At 34.5% G+C, this 21,968-nt stretch overlaps 4 protein-coding genes across 6 annotated transcripts; 1 reads left to right on the top strand and 3 right to left on the bottom strand.

The window, feature by feature from the left end:
• The first annotated feature begins 550 nt into the window (after window positions 1-550).
• On the top strand, window positions 551-3,569 carry LOC141721398 (uncharacterized). 2 transcript variants are annotated; one of them, XM_074524320.1, is made up of 3 exons: window positions 551-1,669; window positions 2,031-2,770; window positions 2,952-3,111. In XM_074524320.1, the coding sequence occupies exons 1-3, from the start codon at window positions 1,382-1,384 to the stop codon at window positions 2,962-2,964; spliced, it is 1,041 nt and encodes a 346-aa protein (XP_074380421.1). In that variant the 5' UTR covers window positions 551-1,381; the 3' UTR covers window positions 2,965-3,111. The 2 variants fall into 2 exon arrangements, with proteins under 2 accessions (XP_074380421.1, XP_074380420.1); XM_074524319.1 differs by having other exon boundaries at window positions 834-1,669; window positions 2,938-3,569.
• Window positions 3,570-4,047: 478 nt separating this feature from the next.
• Window positions 4,048-5,858, bottom strand: LOC141721400 (ethylene-responsive transcription factor ERF060). Of its 2 annotated transcripts, none has more exons than XM_074524324.1 (2): window positions 4,422-5,858; window positions 4,048-4,169 (listed from the first exon to the last, which is right to left on the bottom strand). In XM_074524324.1, exon 1 carries the CDS (start codon window positions 5,467-5,469, stop codon window positions 4,585-4,587), a length of 885 nt encoding a protein of 294 aa, XP_074380425.1. In that variant the 5' UTR covers window positions 5,470-5,858; the 3' UTR covers window positions 4,048-4,169; window positions 4,422-4,584. The 2 variants fall into 2 exon arrangements, with proteins under 2 accessions (XP_074380425.1, XP_074380423.1); XM_074524322.1 differs by having other exon boundaries at window positions 4,048-4,161.
• Window positions 5,859-9,834: 3,976 nt separating this feature from the next.
• LOC141721399 (uncharacterized) lies at window positions 9,835-13,937 on the bottom strand. Its single transcript, XM_074524321.1, has 5 exons — window positions 13,825-13,937; window positions 12,864-13,629; window positions 12,676-12,729; window positions 12,380-12,558; window positions 9,835-10,271 (listed from the first exon to the last, which is right to left on the bottom strand). The coding sequence occupies exons 2-5, from the start codon at window positions 13,615-13,617 to the stop codon at window positions 10,182-10,184; spliced, it is 1,077 nt and encodes a 358-aa protein (XP_074380422.1). The 5' UTR covers window positions 13,618-13,629; window positions 13,825-13,937; the 3' UTR covers window positions 9,835-10,181.
• Window positions 13,938-14,712: 775 nt separating this feature from the next.
• On the bottom strand, window positions 14,713-19,673 carry LOC141721396 (protein ROLLING AND ERECT LEAF 2). The gene is made up of 5 exons (XM_074524318.1): window positions 17,878-19,673; window positions 17,655-17,732; window positions 17,095-17,309; window positions 15,675-15,898; window positions 14,713-15,544 (listed from the first exon to the last, which is right to left on the bottom strand). Exons 1-5 carry the CDS (start codon window positions 18,887-18,889, stop codon window positions 14,881-14,883), a joined length of 2,193 nt encoding a protein of 730 aa, XP_074380419.1. The 5' UTR covers window positions 18,890-19,673; the 3' UTR covers window positions 14,713-14,880.
• Between the last annotated feature and the right edge of the window lie 2,295 nt (window positions 19,674-21,968).

The following is a 21,968-nucleotide window of genomic DNA, read 5'->3' as shown; positions in this document are numbered from 1 at the left end:
CATTATTCTCAGTTTTGTCATTGTGACTTGTTGAGCTAGTTAGCTCATTCGTGCGATGTTGTTTATATTCTTTCCAGTTAAAAAGGAACCAGTTGGTAAAGAGGATCCCCAGTCCAGCGCGAGAGCTAGGGGTTCAGGTTGAGAAAGCTGAGCTAGTAGGCTTCTTTTGGAATAATTTAAGTTTGTAAAAGTTTGTAATAATGTTTAATACTCAGTTTGAGTTTGAAATAGTTGGGATTTGAACGGTTTGTAATATATTAGTGTGTTTGGCTTGTGTGCATACTTTAACCTGTTGCGGTCCGTGGTGGTTGGTAAGTAGGGTCACTGCATATATTATTATTATCTTTATTATTGTTATAAGCAGGTTATAAATAAGGTGCATGTGTGGACCCCAAACTTCTGACCCGGGTTTGGAGGGCGCCACATAAGGTGCAACATTTAGAAGTCCTAGCAGAATAAATATTGTCATGAACATTATTTTGTAGCAGGATTGAGTTGATACTCTCGTCATTCCCAATGGTAATTTGCGTGTTCATATACTCGTTCTTATACTGTTCGTACCCGAGAGACAGAGACCAAGCAAGAATGGGTGCCAAGGTAGCATCAGAAATAGGAAATATAGAAACCGAAATTCAAAATTGTGGAAAAGAATACTTGCAGCTTTCTGTTATAAGATCAGATGACTTGCAAGAAGGACACATAGACAATCAAGGAGAAGAAAGTCTTGATTCTGGTGAGAATGATACTGAGAGATTACTATCCCAATAACAGGAAATTTAGACAGACAAAACCTTGCACGGATTGTTTCTAACTGGCAAAATCCCGATTAGATGTTGTTTTTCTTGGTGTACCACTTTGTTATTCATTTAGCATAATATTCTTGCACGATATTTTTTCGATTTTCTTGGTTACCACATAATTATTGATCAGTTACTTGTCGGTCTCATGACTCTCGGTATGATCATGATTACTTTTTCTTAATGACTTGATGCATATCATACCTGCAAAGTTCAAACCATGTAAATTTTTCGCAAGGTCAGTTTCATTATTGAAGTTAGTAGCATCCAATTGCAAGGTCAATGTTGGTTCGTCATTTATTTTATATATGACCATTTCTGTAGAAATAATCTGTTAATTTGGAGGATACTAACATGCATTTATTAGTATCTATTATTTGGGGCATCTCCTCACGCTAAGTCACTTATTTAATCCTTTGAATCCTTGTGATCATTGATCAATGGTGCATTTAGACATGATATTGTCAACACATGTCCCACACAATTTCTTTAGAACAGATTCTTCAAAGGCCAACTTACATTTTTAGCCACACAAGAGAAAAAAAAATCCAAGCTAACAGGAGGAAAGCTTGATAAAGAAGAAGATGAGATCAGAGAAGTTGACCCTGATACTGGTCAATCTGGCCGGAATAATGGAAAAGGCCGACGAGTCTCTATTACCAGGGGTTTACAAAGAAGTTGGAGAAGCCTTCGACATTGATCCAACTAGCTTGGGCTCACTCACACTCTTCAGATCCATGGTCCAGTCTGTCTGTTACCCATTGGCTGCTTACCTTGCCCTTCGTTACAACCGAGCCAATGTTATTGCACTTGGTGCTTTTCTTTGGGCCGCTGCTACTTTCTTCGTTGGCTTCTCGTCAACATTTGTACAGGTCCTTCCTTCTACTCTTTTATGGTACTTACAATTGTCAGTGGAAGTGAAACATGAGCATATGTATGGCCAGTTTATGCATTCAATGTATTCTAGATGCGAAAATTTATGCTTCTAGTGTTTTGACTAGTTTTTGCTTAGCCTTCTCTCCCATCTAGAGTATACATGTCACTAATTTATGATTTTATCAAGGAATTCTCTGAATATAAAATTTTATTAACATGAAAACCTACTGCCTAAACAATGCATTCCAAGATAGTTGGAAAAAGTATTTACATTTTACAGGAGTATACAAACTTCTTGTTTTACTCCAATTTTCACTGTTCTTTATGCTTGACATCTGCTGATGGTAAAAACTAAAGCTTGCGATTTCAAGAGGATTAAATGGAATAGGGCTTGCTATTGTCATCCCGGCCATTCAATCTCTTGTTGCTGATTCAACAGATGATGGCAACCGTGGTGTGGCTTTCGGATGGCTTCAGTTTACTGGAGGCCTTGGCTCTATCATTGGTGGATTTTTTTCAGTACTAATCGCTTCAACGTCGTTCATGGGAATCCCTGGTTGGAGAATGGCCTTCCATTTAGTAGGACTTATAAGTGTTGTAGTTGATATTTTAGTCGGCCTTTTTGCCCATGATCCTCGGTTTTCAGATAACAAACCAAAAACGCCACACCAGTCTTTCTGGTCTGAAACAAAGAACATGTTTGTAGAAGCCAAGACAGTTCTGAATATTTCATCTTTCCAACTAATTTTGGCACAGGGTATCTCTGGCTCATTCCCATGGTCAGCATTGTCATTTGCACCAATGTGGTTAGAACTTATTGGCTTTTCTCACCAAACAACAGCATTTTTGTGGACTACCTTCTGTGTTGCTAGTTCATTTGGTGGACTTTTGGGAGGAAAATTGGGGGATACTCTTGCTAAACACTTTCCTGATTCCGGAAGGATAATTCTTTCACAGATAAGCGCGGGATCAGCCATACCTTTGGCAGCTATACTGTTGCTGGCAATTCCTGATGATCCCTCCACAGCTTTAATACATGGATTTGTGTTCTTTGTCATGGGATTACTAGTCTCATGGAATGCACCAGCTACAAACAAGTATGTCTCACATCTATTACATACAGTTGTGCAAAAAAAATCTGCTTTTTTAGTTTCTCTTGTCCTATGTTGATTTGGCAAGAATAGCATAATCAGCAGCTGAGTTAAATGGTTCATCTTGTTTTTCTTTATATATTGAGTTAACATTGAACTATTGATACATACAGTCCAATATTGGCAGAAATAGTACCTGAAAAATCTCGAACGAGCATTTATGCATTAGATCGGTCATTTGAATCCATGTTGGCATCATTTGCGCCACCAACAGTTGGATTATTGGCTCAATATGTGTATGGTTATAAGCCAATACCAGAAGGATCAACAATCTCGCAAGAAACTGATGTCGACAGAGAGAATGCTGCAAGTCTAGCCAAAGCACTTTACGCAGCTATTTGCATTCCAATGGTAATGTGTTTGTTCCTCTACTCGTTTTTATACTCTGCATACCCGAGAGACAGGGACCAAGCCAAAATGGCTGCCTTGAAAGCATCAGAAATAGGAAATATAGAGACTGAAAATCAAGATTCAGGAGATGACTACTTGCAGATTTCTGCTTCTAGATCAGATGAGTTGCATGATAGAGCTAGAGACGATCAAGTAGAAGAAAATCTTGGTTTGGATGAAAATGACACCAAGATATCACTTTTGCATTCACAAAACCTCAGATACTAAGCCTGGGGCAAACTGTTTTTTTGTACCTGTTCGATTGTATAATGTGGCATGTCAAAAAACAAAGATTGTATAATGTGAATATTAAAAACCCTCTTGCAGTATACATATAATAAGAGTTCCATTGCGGCTATTGAACCGTTTGATTCATGATTAATGAACGATTGATTCATGATTAATGAGTATTGTTAACGAGAATTTAATTGTGATTTGGATCTTAAAATGAAATTAGCAAGATCATATTATTTTTGGGGTTCGATAGAAAGACTCTAAAGCACCGCTGAAGTAGTTGTAATATTAGAGACAAGGTTGTCAAGTTTTTCAAACTTTTCATACCCACCAGTATAATGCACTGCAAGGCTAACTTTCAGGTCATCGTGCATCACCTTCGGAAATGACCTTCAATTAGATCTTCGGGTATGACTTTCAATTAGACAATAAATATTATAAAACAAATAAAACCCTTCCCTTTACGAAATATAATTTCGGTACAATTTATGTTACAAAAAAGCTCCTTACAAAAAAAAAGTTTTTCAAACTTTTGAAAGTCATCTAGCTCTGGTTTTTCCTTTTTCCTTGCCAAATAAGGAAACAAACATCAAAAGGCACAACTCGAAACAACTGAACAAAATTTAACAACACAACTTTAATACATATCTTCCTTGGCCATGCCTAGACAAAAAAATTACTAGCAGGCCATGATTATACAAGGTAAATACTCCCTCCGTCCCTCCCAATTGTTATCGTTTCTGGGAGAGTGTCCGGCACGCATTTTAAGATGAAGAAAAAGTATAGTTCTATAATTTTTTTTTAAAATTTTATTTTTCTGAATAAAAGTTTAAACATTCTATTTTTATTCAGAAAAAGAAAATTTTTAAAAAAAGTTATAGAACTATACTTTTTATTCATCTTAAAATGCGTGCCGGACACTCTCCCAGAAACGATAACAATTGGGAGGGACGGAGGGAGTATATAATTATACCTTACATAACCTATACATATACATATACAAACTCCACCAACTAAAACGCCTATTCAACTCACCTCTGTAAATGTTAAAAAGACCATTTTCAAAGGCTCCACCTAACTAACACTCTTGACAAACCAACTAAAAATTAAAAAAAAAAAAAGTTACACAATTATTTTTATGACATCAGCGATGACGTAAGCGCTTCCCAGTCAATCTCCACAGAAGGAAACTTCTGCAACATGAAATTCTCAGACTCATCAAACAAAGGCTCTGAGAAGTTCATGAAACTTATCCCGGATTCGGGTGATGACCCGCCCGACCCATCTTCCACTGACCCGGTTTTGATCTCACTTTCCATTTTTGGAACAACTTTCTTGACACTTTCCGTTTTGGGTTTTCTTGGTTTCCTCTGTTTAGGTGGCTTGTTGTGCAAGTTTTCACAAATAGCTTGAAGCTTAGCATCAACAGTCGCATGCAAAGGCCTAAAAGTGGAAAACTCGATATCATATTTAAGATTTGGAAAGTTGAGTCTAGCAAAGTCACCTCTGAGCTTATAAGCAGCTCTATCATAAGCTAAAGCTGCTTCTTCAGCTGTGTCAAAAGTGCCTAGCCAAAGCCGGGTCCGGTTCTTGGGTAATCGGATCTCAGCTACCCATTTGCCCCAGTGTCTTTGTCTCACACCCCTGTAAAGCTTCGTGGGCTTTGGTGGGGCCCCTGCATGTTTCATTTGTACTGGTTTAGGAGCAAGCAGTGTTTGACTCTGACAGTAGTAGTTTTGTTGTTGGACTTGGTCCTGGATCTGATGGATCTGAGAGTTGGTTAGTTGGTTAAGGCCCAAAGAGCCGGGTCGGGTTATGAATTCGGGTCGGGTGTGACCCGGAAAGAAACTAGGTGGTGGTGTAGAGAAAGAAGAGTCAACAGGGTAATAAAAATCACAAGTACTGGAAGAGGGTGGGGTTGAAGAAGCAGTGTTGATAAAAGGCTCAAGTGCTTTCATCAGATCTTCACTACCAGGATCTGTAAAACTGCTGTAAAAATCTAAAGATGCTGCTGCCATCATTACAAGTTAATTATCAAGATATATAAACAAGCAGATCTAAAAAAACTAAAAAAGAAAAAGAAAAAAGACAACCTGAATCTTGTTTAAAATGAAGAAACAGGGGGGTAGTTACAAAAACTAGATATTAAAGAGGTATTTAAAAAACAACCCTCTTCGAGATTTGATCAAAGAAGACAGAAAAATATGTAAAACACTAAGGATCACTGTTCTGAAACACCTGGCTTGTTTGCTTGGTTTTGATGTTAAAAATCAAGAAACTGAAAGACAGAGAATTACAGAAAGGGATCAGAGAAGCGGGGGAACTAGAAAGGGGGGAATAAAATTGAAAATCTAAACACTCAAGAACTTTAGGTAGCCTCACTTTTTGATTGTTTCACTCTAGGCAAGTATGAACGTCTGGTTGTCTATTTAAAGACCAAACTCTATGCCTCAACTTGTGTTCCTTGCCTTCAATTTTAGGTTTGACTGTTTGACCAGTGAGATTGTGACACGTTAGTAGGACTGTTTGTTGTGACCGCCAGGTGCCGGTTTTTACGCGGTTCTGGATTGACACGTGCCAGAAGTGTTTAGGTGGTTGTGAGGTCATTTTTAGCCTTTGGGAACACCCGGAAGTTTTAGGTTGGACCAATTTTTATTGTTAATGTTAATATTATTGTAATAAATATAAATAAGAATATATATAATTTATAAGTTCTTCTAATATGTGTTCAATAACACCTAATAAATATTAATTTAATACGTTGACTACGTAGTTATTGTCACTATTTTTCAATTCTTTTTTTGAAAGAAAATTAGAACCTAAACGTTCATATTTGCTTAAGAAATTTTTTTATTTGTCACTTTAACTTTAAATTTTTTTATATGTCATATTAGTTATAAATATTATTTTTAAATAATTATTTTTAAATTAAAATATACATTTCTATTTTTATTTACAAAAAAAATTACAAATGATAATTCTAACTACACCGTCAAAATCCATTGAAATGTGTGTAAAATTCAAAACGATATATAAAAAAATGAAGGGAGTATCAATTTTCGTTTCTGGTAAAACTCCGATCAAACTTCAAATCATTTTAAGAAAATATAAGTAAATTATTCCTTTTTCTTGACAAGAACTAAATTATATATTTTTTAAATTATGTTTTTATATGAGTTATCTTTCTCGTTACAAACTGAAATTTTAAAAAAATGTATAGAAATATAATTTTATATTGATCTTTAAATACAAATATTTCAGTAAGAACAATAGTATCGTATATTCGTCAAAAAAACACAAATACACCTGAAGAATAAATGATATTTTGCAGAAGTGCTTGTCTGCGTATTTATTCATTTAAATTTTTTTGCACAAATTATCAGTAAAAGATTTAATCTTTTAAAATTATTTAAAATATTAAACGTTCATAAAATTTTTAAAAAATATATTTTATTTTATACTACAGATTTAACACATTACTCCCTCTGTTTTCTTTAACCTATAAATAAAATAATATTTTATCGGAAACAAAAATAAAAAATTATTATTATAATTATGTACAAAAGTCAAAAATCATGTAACAGTAATATAAAAAAGAGAGGAATAATAATCATAAATTTTTAAGTTTTCAACACGGTTTTAGCCTTTCAGCAGCGGAAATAGATGGGATACAGATACAATGAATCGTCCTAGTGTGCACCAGATAAGTAGGACCGGGAGCATCGATAGGTGTGCCCAGATGAAATTGAAAAACGAAACATATGAAACTATGGTTATACTAAACTTAACCATGGTTAAATACATCTGATGGTAGTCTCGAACCTGAGATAATCAGGGGGGAACATAATCATGTGACGGCCCCCGACCCGATTAGTGCCTAGTGGGGTTGGTTGGAGTACAATTATTATCGTTAATTGCGGCGCCATTACACATTAACACATGCTAGTTTTTGGAATTACCCAACCTATTCTTGCTTTCTAGGTGTGTTTATAATTTTTCACTCAATCCTAAATTACTTTATTCGTTTTGTCTCAAGGTTCCATTTGAGTTAATAGTCCCCTTCGAAAAAAAAAATCAAGATATTTATCATGTTCTATAATATGTGCAAAAAATATTACGATATTTTTATATAATAGTAATGAACCCATGCATTCGCACCAACTCTAACAATCTAGTTAGTTAAAATTATACAATAATCTAGGGACCCCATTATTATCGACCAAAAGTAGAGCTCATGCATTCGTGTCAACTCCAACAATCTAGTTAGTCAAAATTATACAATAATCTAGGAAACCCCCTATTATTATCGACCAAAAGTAGAGTCATGCATTCACGCCAACTCCAACAATCTAGTTAGCCAAAAATGTGAAATAATCTAGGAAACCCCCCATTATTATCGAGCAAAAGTAGAGTTATGCATTCACGCCAACTCCAACAATCTAGTTAGCAAAAAATGTGAAATAATCTAGAAAACCCCCATTATTATCGATCAAAAGTAGAGCCATGAATTCGCGCCAACTCCAACAATCTAGTTAGTCAAAATTATAGAATAATCTAGGGGACCCCCATTATTATCGACCAAAAGTAGAGCCCATGCATTCGCGTCAAGTCCAACAATCTAGTTAGCCAAAATTGTACAATAATCTAATAATCTAGGAAACCCCTCATTATTATCGACCAAAAGTAGAGTCCATGCATTCGCGCCAACTCCAACAATCTAGTTAGCCAAAATTGTACAATAATCTAGACAACCCCCGCCCCAATTATCGACCAAAAGTAGAGGTGAGCATCAGTTGGTTTGGCCGGTTTGTAGGGTCCAAACCGAACCAAATCAAAATTAATGATTTACCTAAAATTCAATCTGAAATCAAACTGTTATGTGAAAAACCAAACCAATACGTTTAAAATGGTTCGATTCGGTTTGGTTTGGTTTTGCCTTTAAATCGTTTTTTCTGTGAAACAAAATTAGAAATAAAATTAAACTTGAATTTGTAAATAAGAATCAAAAATTTGTTTCATATTATAGAATTATATTTTCAATTATAATCATATTCAAAAAGAATATATAAAAATTATGAGTTTGAGAAACAAAAAAGGTAAGAAGACAAGAAAGATACGATCAAATTTTATGCTTTTATTAAATAAAAATAGTGAAAATATAGCACATACGTTAATATTAATATCTTAGAATAAAATATACTAAGATGAGTTCTTTTATATGCTTTAGTTTACACATATGTTGTACATTATAATTTTATTATTAATTGCACTTTACTAATATATGTATATTAATGTTTTAATCTCAATAGTCAATATGCGGTTTGGTTCGGTTATTCGATCGGTTTGAAAGTAAAAAGCGAAACTAAATCGAAAAAATTCAGTTTTAAAATGTCAATCCATAACCGAACCAAATCGTTAATAAACCGTAAAATTTGGTTTGGTCAATTTGGATTGGGCGATTTCGGTCCGTTTGACTAATTTATACTCAGCCCTAATCATAAGAAAACAACTGCATTCTTTTTAGAAAACTTTCATAATGATTATATGGCTTAATTCATCCCTTCTGCTCCCTCCATCCCCAAATTTGTGCTCATGTTTGATTTTTATATGTTAAGATGCGTTGACCGTATATTTTTGTTAATTATTTTTATTTTTTTATAAATAAAAATTTATATCTTAACCTTTTGTTGACAAGAAAAAAATTTAAAAAATAATTAACGAAGATATATGTTCAAGACACTTTAAATTACTTGCAAAAATTAAAGATAACTATTAATGGGATGAAGGGAGTACAATTTTTTCTATCCACTAAAAATTGTAACCCAACAGATGTTCAGCAAGACAGGGACAAGCTTACAAATTTAATATGAATAGCTCTCGAAAAACAGGAACTTTAACTTTGCATAAGATGGTTAATGGAAGAGTTGACTTGATGTGCATGTTATATATCTTATCATTTGTTCATTATTAACAATAATAATGTACTGGTATATGGCTAAATGCTTATGCCATAAACCAACCACACAACTAATAAATAAGTTTATCTCTAGAGTAAAGCATCATTACCATAAACATTATAGTTTATGCAAGTATTCTCCAAAGTGATGGTAACAAATGAAACAACGCAAGTATGCAACTCTTTGAGCTCCTTTTTGGGGAAGACTATGACATCTATAAAAGCTACACATTCCTAATGTAAGTACTACGTTAAGCACTTCACAAATGAAGCTTAAAAACAATATTATCTAATCAAAGCCATTTAGGTCACATCATGCCAACACCACATCCGAGTTTTAACTGCCTCTGTTAGACTCCATTCATAACAATACAATTGAAAACAAACACTTAGCCAGTATCAAAAACAAAAACAATTGAAACGAACTTTCATCATTCAGGGCAGCGAATATCCCCTTTACATTACAGAATATCTCGTGTCTCCCTCTTCCCTCCAATTTAAAAAATTGCAAACCAAATATATAAATTCAAGTTCTAATATCAAGATAACGAGTTGACGATAAGTTTTTTTCCATCTTCAGTTTCAAAGAACGAAGAACTAGGTTTACAAACTGTTCTTACTATTCACCAACATAAAACAACATATATAACATGTGTTTATACCATTATACATCTACAAGATCAGTATAGACTTGTGATGAAACTACTTAAAGAAACATGGTACGACATGAAATGTATGCAAGAAAGTCGTACCAGTATTATGAAATCTAGAAGCATACTAATGTTTCTCCGAAAGCATCCCATTACTCGACTCCAATTCAGTCTTGCAATCATCTCTAAGATCTCTTAGTGTGTATAAGCTGCTTTCCTGCCATTCAAGATCAATGAGCCACTTAATTAGGAAAAAAAGAAATTTCGCCACTCATCACATTCCAAATACATAACAAAAGAGCTTGTTCATGGGATTTTAATATAAAGAAATTAATGACAGCAAAATCTGTTTACAAGCGAAAGGCTGTTTATACATAGCAAAATCAATTATGATTGTGAGTCTCACCATCATCAATAATCAGTACATATAAGAGCTTGCAACAATGATATGCGCCAAAGTGCAATAGAACAAACTTGATGTGGTAATATTGCAATATACTTTATTATAAGAACTTTACATCTACATATAAGATAGGCTCACGCAGACATGTTGAATTGCACAAAAACCTTGCAGAGCTAGACAGTGAAATTATTTTTAGCATGATAAAGTAATATGCAGATTTTTTATGTATTTACGTATAAATATATAATTGTCAACTACATATTACAGGATCTGTGGACACTTTCTGATTATGTGTTACATTGGTTATCATATATATTTATGTAGGAAATGCATTCAAAATCATAGTGCTACTGCTGCAAACAATTCTTCTTTGTTGCCTATAACTATACAAAGAGAACCATGTTCATACGAGGACTTCATTAGTTCAAAATATCAGATAATTAGATCAATAAACCTTGAACAGGTGATTGAATGTAGTTCATGTGGGTTACTGGGTTCATAGATACGTATGGATATCTCTTCCCTTCATGTTGATGTCTAAAGACCGCATAAATAATGCTACTACCTAAGATCTTGCAAATATTCAAAACAATGTTTATTTGCCTAGTAAAACACAAAGTTACTACTAGCAGACAGCTTCAGTGAGATTAATAAGACTTGATCACAGTTAGTTGTCGGATAGGTGCTTTTATTAGAGGTATGGGGAAAAAACTCTTCTTAATAGTACAAACAAAATTTTCATAAATTATTGTCCTCAAGCTGATAACACCCAATGTATTGCCCATGCTAGAAGTTTATGTATATTTTACTTGTATACTTACCCATAAATTGACTGGAGAAGCTAGAATAGTCAGGTGAACTCTTGACTCAATTTATGTTTCGCGACTTTCACTAGTCACTTAGTTGCTTTCATAATAAAAGTATTATAACCTCTGGTGTCCTTATTTAGGAAAATGGCTGTATCTGCTTAAATTAAATAGATAATTTATGGTTACTAAGTATCAGGGTCCTCCGGAATAGGGGATACTACTCAGAACAGTAGAAAGGGCTACTGGAGACTGGAGAGTAGAAGTCATTCATGATTTATAGATTAACCATCCCAGAGATTGATTATATAGTAAAAGGATGGTATAGAGTAATGAAATCAGGACAGTCAAAAATCATAGTCTTCTCCAGAGGAATTAAGTTTTTGTTGAGAAGAATATAGGTTGCTGCTTTGCTGACTATATCCTAATCAGGTAGAACAACTCTCCACAAATTCCCACAAGCCAATTTAAGAGAGAAAATAATAATATTGAAGGCAGTCCAGTCTACAGATTATAAGAGTGACTGTTTGTCTGCTGAAATAAGATATACTATATATGTACTATGTAGTGATTTCTGGACAACGTTCTGCTCTCCATATGTTATCACCAAATACGATATATACAACTCAAAGTGGTAGCATTGATGACAAGTGAAAACCAGATGTAAATACTTAGCAAAAAAGAAAACCAGAGATCAATAAGTGTTTAGATCATTTGGAATCTTGTCCCTGCCTCTCTTGTTTAGGGCACTGACTCATATGTTCTTCTACCATTATTTTGTCTAAAGCCAAGCATAGTGCCACCTAGAAGAAATCTTCATAGAAAATGGCCCTAATTAAGCTACGAAAGACCTTAAACCGTTATGGTGCTATGACATATTATTGAAAACTGAAGGTTTACAACTATATGTGTATCTGATAGGTTTTTCATCACTTCCAAATCAAAAATAGGGAATGTCACAATAGAAAGCTCTCATTAAAAATAATGTAGTAAAAAAGGATAATGGAACAGCCATAGCTGGCAAATAGTATTATTTTGCTTCTAAAAGACCACTTTTAGGCAAGAATTTGTCCTACAGCATGCAGATTAAATATTGTATGTTAGAGCACAACTTACAAGCTGGCTGCTTTCATGACCATAAATATCCTCCATATGAAGAAAGAACGACCTCCAATGATCCATAAGACTGGATTGTAGCTTCAAGGCATCAGGTTTTCCTGGATGTATATCAATTGCCTTGTTCTTGGTGCTTCTCTGAACCAAGATGTTTGCTTCTTTCTGACTCTTCTTTAATGCTGAAGTTCAGTGTTTTAATTTATTTAAACAAACTATTTGATAAAAAAACACAAGAACACATGAACGTATCATTCTAATGTATACGAGCTTTGAAGATACAGAGGTTGAAGACTTACCAGCTAAACGACCTTTGATATCCTGGTAGTGGAGGTCAGACCAAATATAAGCAGCTGACAATAATAAAACAGAACAAAAACTGGCTAATCAGAATCTCAGTTCAATTAAGAAATATACTAAACCTGTAGTATTATTCCTGTCACTCGATGATCTAGGAACAAAAACTCAGAAACAGAAGAAGTATTACCTTTTGTGCAAAAAGAACAAGAGCAAGCTTTGATTAAATCAGCACCCGCAGGGGAATCAGTCAATCCACTTTTGACTCCAATGCATCTCTCCATATCAGATGATCTAGATTCCTGTGATTCTGGAAATCTGAGGTAATCAGTAAACTCAGACTTGGTCGAGTCCATATTATCATCACCGAGCTCATCCTCATCATTCTCACCAACGTCCTTGTCCAAATTTCCACAGACATTAGTACTTTGTTCACCTTGAGAACCAACTCTTTCATCCTTCCCCTCACTTCCTCCAACATCAAAACTATCCACAACACTCAGACTTGTAGGTTTCACAGTGCTAAACACACAACAACTGTCTCTCCGAACATCACCTACATTTGGATTAACATAATCAACCCTACAATGTTCAAAATTCTTCTCCAATAATTCATCCCGGTTACATTCCTTATCACCTTTCAATATCACATGACTATCATAATCTTCCAACTCATTAACCTCACGACAAGACCGCGACAAATCTAACAACACCTTACCCCTATCTTTATCATTTAAAACCCCTCTAGCCAAAGATTCTACCTTTCCAACATTCTCCACTCCTAAACACACTTTCTTCGCAGACTCACCCTTAATCCTATTGCCAACCTCACAACCCGAATCACCCGAAACCGATGAAAACTCTCTTTTCCCAACAAAATTCGTAATTTCCCCCAAAGCATTCCTTTTCTTGGAAACCCCATCATAAAATCTCTCATCACCCATTGTTAATCAAATCTAAAAATCAAAAGATCAATTTTTTAAAACCCAAACACATAAACAAAACAAACCCTTTTCACATAACAAGCATTGTAACTGAACTGAAACTAAAGATTCAAAATTCATGCAAATAATTAACATGAACATAAAAATCAAGATTAACAATTAAAAATGGTAAAAAAACATGTTAATGAAGGTAAATGAGAAACTGGCCTTGTAAGGGAAGAGATATAAACAAAGAAATTTAGTAATGAAACTTCATTTCTATATGTATATGTATCTAATGTTTTCTAGCACACGCCTGTTTTGTACAATAACTTTGCAAAACAATCTTCGATAAAGGGGGAAACTTTGAATTTTGGGGCGGGAGTTGTACTTGGATTGGGCTTGGGACTAGGGTGGGCTTGAGCCCAATTTGTATTGAAATTAAGTTTAAGCCCAAATGCATACCCACTCAGGCTTCTCACCAACTTACCGCATTTCCAATTTTCTCGGCCCTATTTACCGCTTTACAAAATTTTGATCCAAAATATCCGTTTGAAAACGTTATTTCGTCTGGAGTACCATATTCTCATCTCAGCTCTGGTAGTATCTCCATGTTGCGTATCGGCTTGGGATACACATTTGTGTGATACGTATTGGTACGTGATGCGCATCACGAATATATGTACGACTTTGAGATACGCTGGTCAACCATCCTTAGATTGTGATATTTTGGTGATTATCTCGCCCCAATCACCGGCTTTATATAAATTGACTATTGAGTAATTAATCAATAAAATTGGGATGAAGTAATTTTATTTAATGAAAAATATTAATTTATCTTTTTATAAAATATTTTATTTATAATAATCAAGAATGAAAAAGAATATTATATCTAACTAAAAATTAACCAAATAATGTAATAACATATTTTTTGCCTGCAGAGAGTAAACACGTGAACCGGTTAGTTATTCGAGTTTGGCTCATAAATTTAAATAATCGAGCGAATCAAACGGAGCTCGGACGATTAGAATACGTTAATGTGCAAAGTTACATATCTTATTCCATTCCCACCTCGTTCATTTACCCAACTACAAAAAAAATTAGTCATTATCCCACTGAAACAAATAGTGAGAATCCAATATTATGTTGATCGCAGCTGTAGAAACATGAGATTTTAGGCATTACAGCGCTGTGATGTTTTAAATAGCAAAAAAACCATGATTGCATAACTTACAAGTATCTATTTGCAGAAAATACTAAAGCATTATTGTATTTGTTAAGACATTATAAGCTTATCGACCTGGGCGGTCTGTAGTTCGAATATGCATTTCGAGCTGTTTCATTTTTCTGCCGAATATCTTCATACATTTTTAGTGATGCCTCAGAGAACTTTGTTAATCTGTCAAGAACCTTTGTCAGACTGCTTTGTATGCTACTCAGATTTAATGACCCTGCAGGATTCTCTTCTTTCACATCCGCTGCTTCTGTGTTGCTGCTAGCATCAGGCATGGGTTCTTTGTTCTGTGGTTCCTCTTCTTGCCGGTGAACAGAATGGCGCAAGTCATACAATAAGGATTTGATTGCTTCATTAAGCTCTTCAGATGGCAAATTTTGTATCCCTGCGGACCAATCTCGTCCAAGAACTATTATAGGAGGGGCTACAACTCTACGAGGGGAGAATGCCCTCCTGCCCTTGGACTTTTCCCTAGGCTGCATTATACAGTTCTGCAGCCAACCATTGAGAGCTTCCACGTACGAATTATGACTGTTAATCCAGTCCGCAAAGCTTAAACCAAAACATTCCATCTCATGCTGAAGCTGATCCATAATCTCTTGTTTTGCATCTCCCTGAGGCGTTCTCATTGAATTCTTAGCATGGTATGCTAAGGAGATTGTAATGTACTGTGCATGGTGACATTCGAGCATAGCTTTCCACATCCTGACCAATCTGCATTAAGCCCAGGGGAAACATGCTTATCAAGTTGTCCATCAGAATCCATTTGCAGGAGGTTTATAAGGATTAAAATCCAATAAAGTATTCAGCTGAATGCAAATGGAAAGTTCATTTTAAATCTTACCCTTGTACAAGTTCAATAAGTTGCGGCAGCAGCTCTTCATCCCTCATTTTCTCTATTCGCTTTGCTATGGAATCTACAGCATGAAGTGCTACTATAGTTCGCGAATGCAGATCTTTGATCACTGACCGGGTTTTGTCAATTATGCTGCTGCTAACATCTTTTGCAAATTGGTGTCTCAGCTGGTCACACTTACGGTCATACTCCTTCCTGATGCACTCGCTAGCCTACAAAGGTAACCAAACTTAAATAAGGTGAGAAATTAATATAAATAAAATGCAAAGCAAGTAAGAAAGTATGGAGCACCTTTCATTTTCCAAATCAGCTATGAGCAAAATTAGTCATCATTTCCCCAGATATTTTTTTCAGATGTAAATGAAAAAAAAATCAATCAAGCATTCACTATGCCAGCTTTTACGGGAACAAAACAAAAAAAAATTAATCCAGATATATTTACGGGAACAGAACAGAAAAAAATTAATCCCCTCATTCGACAATTAAGTCGACTGTCAAGCACTCTTTATCATTTCTACTCAATCCCAGTTGACTTCTTAGGGTTATGCTTGACCTGTCCGTGGTCAAACACAGTTTACTTTCCATGTCTTGTCTTGTCAATATGTAAACCAGCAACCTCATGTATCAGAATTTCTTTTTTGCCAAGTAAAAGTAAATACATGTATCAGAATTTTCCTGATTAACATAGGTACTTGTAAGAAATCCCCAGTCCCACAGCCCACGCCAAATTGTGTTAATGAAATTCATCCACGTATCAGGTTGAACACTTTTACCAGTGTATTGAGTAATAATCTTCCAAACAAACTGTATTGGCCAGAGGACCAGGAAAACCAATATCAATGTTATTAAGGCAGTGAACTGGCAAGTGATGCACTTAAATACAATGTTTTTCAAAAGACACATGTTTAAGCACTTTCCAAGCACCACTCAAGACTAACTGGGTTGATTTGTACAGAGCTTGCAAAAGTCAATACTACTATTGCAGTGTTAAATTTCAACCTGGGTAGGACTTGAGTGGTTACAGCTCATGTGGTTCTCAGTAACTCAGTGATATGGAAAATACATGATTTGTACAGAAATGCATTATTGAAGTACTTGCAAACAATAAGAGACTATAACACGAAATTATTAGAGTTTGTATAGACTATAGAGCACTTTCTTCCTAAAAGGCACAGATAAAAAGATTAATAATAAAATAAAACATACGCGGCACCAGGCACATAGGTTTTAGCTTAAGTGCCATTTTTGAAAGCATTTAGCTAGCAAAACTATTTTCCCAGAAAACAAATAAATGGGGTCACAATTAGACATATGTAACTTATGACATTAAAAAAACGGCGCCAAAGGTTTAGGACAATATACACAGTGTGAAAATGATTAACATCTTGGATGATGAAAATAAACATACCTTGACCTCATCGTAGAGCTTCCTTTCCCATGCATACATTCTGTCCAAGGTGGATGAATGGCTTCCGGCAATCATGCAAAACTCTTCAGCAAATTCACTCCCACTATCATCATTGTCGTCTTTTGATGCTGTAGCAAGAGGACTTCTTGAGGACGATGATCGTGCAGATGTTGAGCGGTTCCATGTTATGATCTTTGTCACATTGGGTGAAGATTCTAGTATAATTTTCAAAAGAGAGAAAATGGTATTATAGCAATACTTAGGCTTATTAACAAATGGATCAATTAAATTCAAAAGGCTAAACAGCGACTGGACCTGCACACACTAACTGAACACAATGCTTATTTCAATCTCGATAACTGTATGGCAAATTACTAAAGCATGTAAACAAATTTGAGATTTGGGGCAAGTTTAATGGAATCATCAGCGCGTAGCTTACTACTAGAAAGTTACATCTACTCAATAAATTCTGTTGTTAGGATGTATACATCAACTCAATAATCGAGCAAGCACGAACAATCTGAACAATATGTGATATGCATAAATCATTAAAAACTTACCATGAGAAACAAATGAAGTTCCTCCTCCACAACAATTTGGAGATAACATCTCCAGAAAGCCCATACCACTTGATTTTCCTAAAAATAAAATTCCATTGAAATTCAAAATCAAATAGTTTAAAAATATAAATAATTGGACACCAGCGATTGTTTCCTATGTACATAAAATTCCTATACACCGTTACTAAGTGATTGACCAATTTATACAGGCAAACATAAATACCTCTTGCTTCTGAATATCCAATCCGAATTTTGTTCGCCTCAAGCATCCTAGAGACCTCTCTACCACACTCAGATGCTCTAAAGAACCGATTCTCTATATCCTTTATGCTAGAGAGGAAATCTTTAGCTCTATGTGTAATGAAGTCCGAAGGATCCTCCCTCTCTGAACATGCCCCTTTCCCAACCAAAGCCTTGTCCATTCTGAAACCAGATTGTTCTGCAGCAGCTCCGTCACTTGACATTGTAGCTGACCCGCCTATAATTCTTTCATTGTTAAGTTCCCTCACTTCACTATCACGTGCTTGATGAGCATTATACAAACCACTAGCCTCGGATTTAGCTCTACCAAGTCGATCACTTCGAGGTGTTGAACTACATGAAACTTCTTGCTCTTTCTTCACTGCTTCACAATCTCCATTATTAAAATCAAAATCACCATCTCTCTCACTCATTTGCCCATCCATTTTCACACCACCAAAATTCACATTCCCCCCATTCTGTCCACTAAAACTAAAGCTTTCATCAATAGGATCAAAATAATCCCAAGAAGAACCAGACTCATGAAATGGCGGTGGAGGTGGACGCACCGGATATGCCATAGACTCATTATCATCAACATAAACAGCATTACTAACTAAATTAACACTAACAGTCATAACACTAGTCCCACCTGATCTCATATAACTTAATCTAGACACAGGCGATTTTCCCACAGGGCTTTCAGCAGCCAATGGTGACTCGAAAGCACCAGCATTGTGAGAGGGAGACAGTGAAGGATAAGAGGAAGGTGACATAGTCTTATCAACATCAGTAGATATAGAAGAATCAATTAAAACTTCAGCTTCTGCGAATCGACGTAAAGCAACACCAATGTTCTTAAGAGATTGTATATAAGCAACATGAGAAGCAGCAAAATTATACCTTGAATCAATAGCTCTTTTGATGAATCTTTTCCTCTCTTTACACAATCTCAAAGCTTCACTCCTCTCAGCTTTTGAACTGGTGGCACCCATTTCGATCAAAACCAAAACAACCTATACATATAAAATCTTTAAACACTAAAACCCTTAAAACAACAAAAGGGGTTTCAAGAAAATGACCAAGATTAATACTTTACTAAAAAGGAGCTACAAAACCATAATCTTTAAACCCTAATCAAAAACCCCTTTAAAAAATCAAGAAAATAACAATCTTTAAAGGGGTTCCAAGAAAATGACCAAGATTAATTCTTTACCAAAAAAGAGCTACAAAGCCATAATCTTTAAACCCTAATCTAAAACCCCTTGTGAAAAAATTCAAGAAAAGAACAACCCATTGTTGAAAAGACTAAAAAATGAAGACCCAAATGAGATTTAAGTGTAGTAGACTTAAAAAATGAGTTGGGGGTTGAGGAAAAAAGGGGGCTAGAGAGTAATAAATGTGTCAAGATTGGGAAATGAATGAGCAGAAAGATTGAAATAATGAGAGTGAATCAGTGTACTTTTTGAATTAGGGTGGTCTGAAAAATTAGTAAAGATTGAAATGAGATGATTAAAAATTGAAGGAAAGAGAAAGAGGAATCTAATGTACAACAAGACATTGATGAGTCAGGAGTGTCTTGCATTGGTTTGCGTGAAAGGCAGATTAGTGTAGATGCAAATACAGTAATACATTAGTTACAAAATGGTATAAGCCAGTTTAAACTACGTAAATACAGCTAAAAGTTAAATAAAATTATAATGGCAGACAGAGATCTCATGTTCTTGCACTGGATTCTATCGTTTTCTTTCTATGCTGAATAGGAATGATCTTTTTATCTTTGGCACCGCACTTGCTCAAAACAGGGGTTTCATACAAATGTAGGATACCAATAAAACTGTATTTTGGGCGCAGAGATATTGACATTGATACTCGAGTGCATGGGCACAAAAAGTCTCTTGGGTTCAGCTATTTTGAAACGGATTGAAATTTTTTTAAAATGGGGACGGGCGGACATTCTCCGGAATTTCTCTAAATTATAAGTTCTGTTTTAAAAAATCCGACGATTAGGTCAAATTGGGTTTTAATGATAAAAAAAACTTTTAATAATAAAATATTAAAGGATTTTAATCCCCAGCAAATGCAATCAAATGCCTGCAATCCTTACCCAACACACTACTTTAGAATTATAAGATTTTTATTTCAAGGGCCCAAAAGTAAGGATCTTTTTTTAGCATTTCGCGGGTATTTTTCGCAGATCGGAGTTTGTCTTTTTCTTCAATTTTTTCCGTAGATCGAGCAAAAAAAATCTTTACATCTAGGCTCTTCAAATATAGATCCGACGTTCCTGGATCGATGTGTTAGAATAACTCTTAAATGGCACCTGATAGTCAAGTAACGTGACCCCATATTGAATATGTAGTGAAAATAAGGCACATTGTTGAAAATGAAATTAGTTTTCCATTTCCTAAACTACTAGAACTTAATTTTTTATATTATGTTTAAGCCTTGAACGGGGAGACTTTCTTTTATATTTATACTAGTTATAATTCGTATGATGTACGAGCTGATTTTAACATTTGTAATTTTTTTATTTTATTATAATATATAAATATATTATAAAAAATAATAATTTATATCATATTATTGAAGGATTCAAAATTTAGATAATTAAAATTTTAAAATGTCCTCTTACCCCGGTCTATAGGTCGCTACACGCGGATGAGCATACAAGAAACTGTAAGTCTTGAATGTGAATGGTATATATGGATGACTTGATATTTTTTTAAAAAAATATTATTTTTATATTTTTTCTTGATTTATTAATTATTTTGTTATATTATAATTTGAATTATTAAAATTAATTTTGAAAGTATTTGATTCCCTACAAAAAAAGATAAGAAATAAGTCGAGTGCAATTAGAAATCAAGTTGGATAATAATTCACAGAGTTTGTGGTTATATTAGATACATGATTTAAATTATTTTAACTAAATTATATTTGTTTAAACTTTATTTTGGAAGGTGTTAGCATACTTTTTAGGAATGTGATAACCAACTAGCTGTTATATTATGTTTATATTATATTTTCAGATCGCTTTACACATAAAATATCTAAATCATTTAATCTGAAACGTATTACAATGACATCTACACCATTTGTGAAACTAATAGCATCATAATTGACATTCGCATCCATGTCATCTCTAACACAATGTTCAGAACTATCAATCAGTGACATCAACTAATATTTGAGGAACAAATACCCCCATAATATGCACTATTTTCTGTTGTGAAATGTGAACTCTTACGATATCTACCATCGTTCTAGTTATAGATTCGATGTGAGTCTTACAAATCTCCCAATATACCATATATTTTTTTTTAAAAATACTATCAGAACCCGTAAATAATATAATAACATCCCAAAATATAACAGACGACAATCTTGCGAATAAGGTACTTGTTAGGTAATGAATCACACACATGGGATGAATGTGTTTTGGTGTTTTTCTTGAAGTGTTTATGATGATGAACAAAGTAAACTAAAACCTTGTAGTGAAAAGTGTTAATACTTAATTTAAACAAGTAAGAACAATGAACACAGATCTTTCAAAACTCACTTAATTTTATATTAAAATTAAGAATGTCTTGATACAAAATTTCTAGGCTCTTGTTGATAAAGAGCTTAGCTTCTTCCCTGAGAGAATACAAGATTTCTGATCTAAAATTGTTACAGCTAACAAATGACCAGTGTTAACTTTATAGAATAGTTAAACACTGGTTTACACAACATGTAAATAGAAGTGCTAATCAATTTAGCAGTCTGTCACTAATATTTCCATTTTTGGCTTTGCGTATCTTTTCATATTGTGTTAACTTTGATCTTCCTTTGTCAGTTAATCTTTACCCTTTATCTTGCACTCTTCAAGCTGCTTTTCGTAGACTTGTCAATCCAACTGATTGGATCGTTTGTTTATTGATAATCTTGGATATTTAACTTGATTGTATTCTGCATTTGAATTTCATTAGAAGTCTCCAGTTAGCTGTTAGAGAACTGACATCTTGATAAGTATAAAGGCTTATCGAGGTCTCACAGTTCTCTAATGATTTTTAACTTATCGATTTCTCGAGT

This window comes from Apium graveolens, chromosome 4 (genome assembly GCF_009905375.1).
Source record: "Apium graveolens cultivar Ventura chromosome 4, ASM990537v1, whole genome shotgun sequence".
Taxonomy (NCBI): domain Eukaryota; kingdom Viridiplantae; phylum Streptophyta; class Magnoliopsida; order Apiales; family Apiaceae; genus Apium; species Apium graveolens.
The sequence above is the reverse complement of the archived record's forward strand: the minus strand, read 5'-3'. Positions and strand labels throughout refer to the sequence as shown.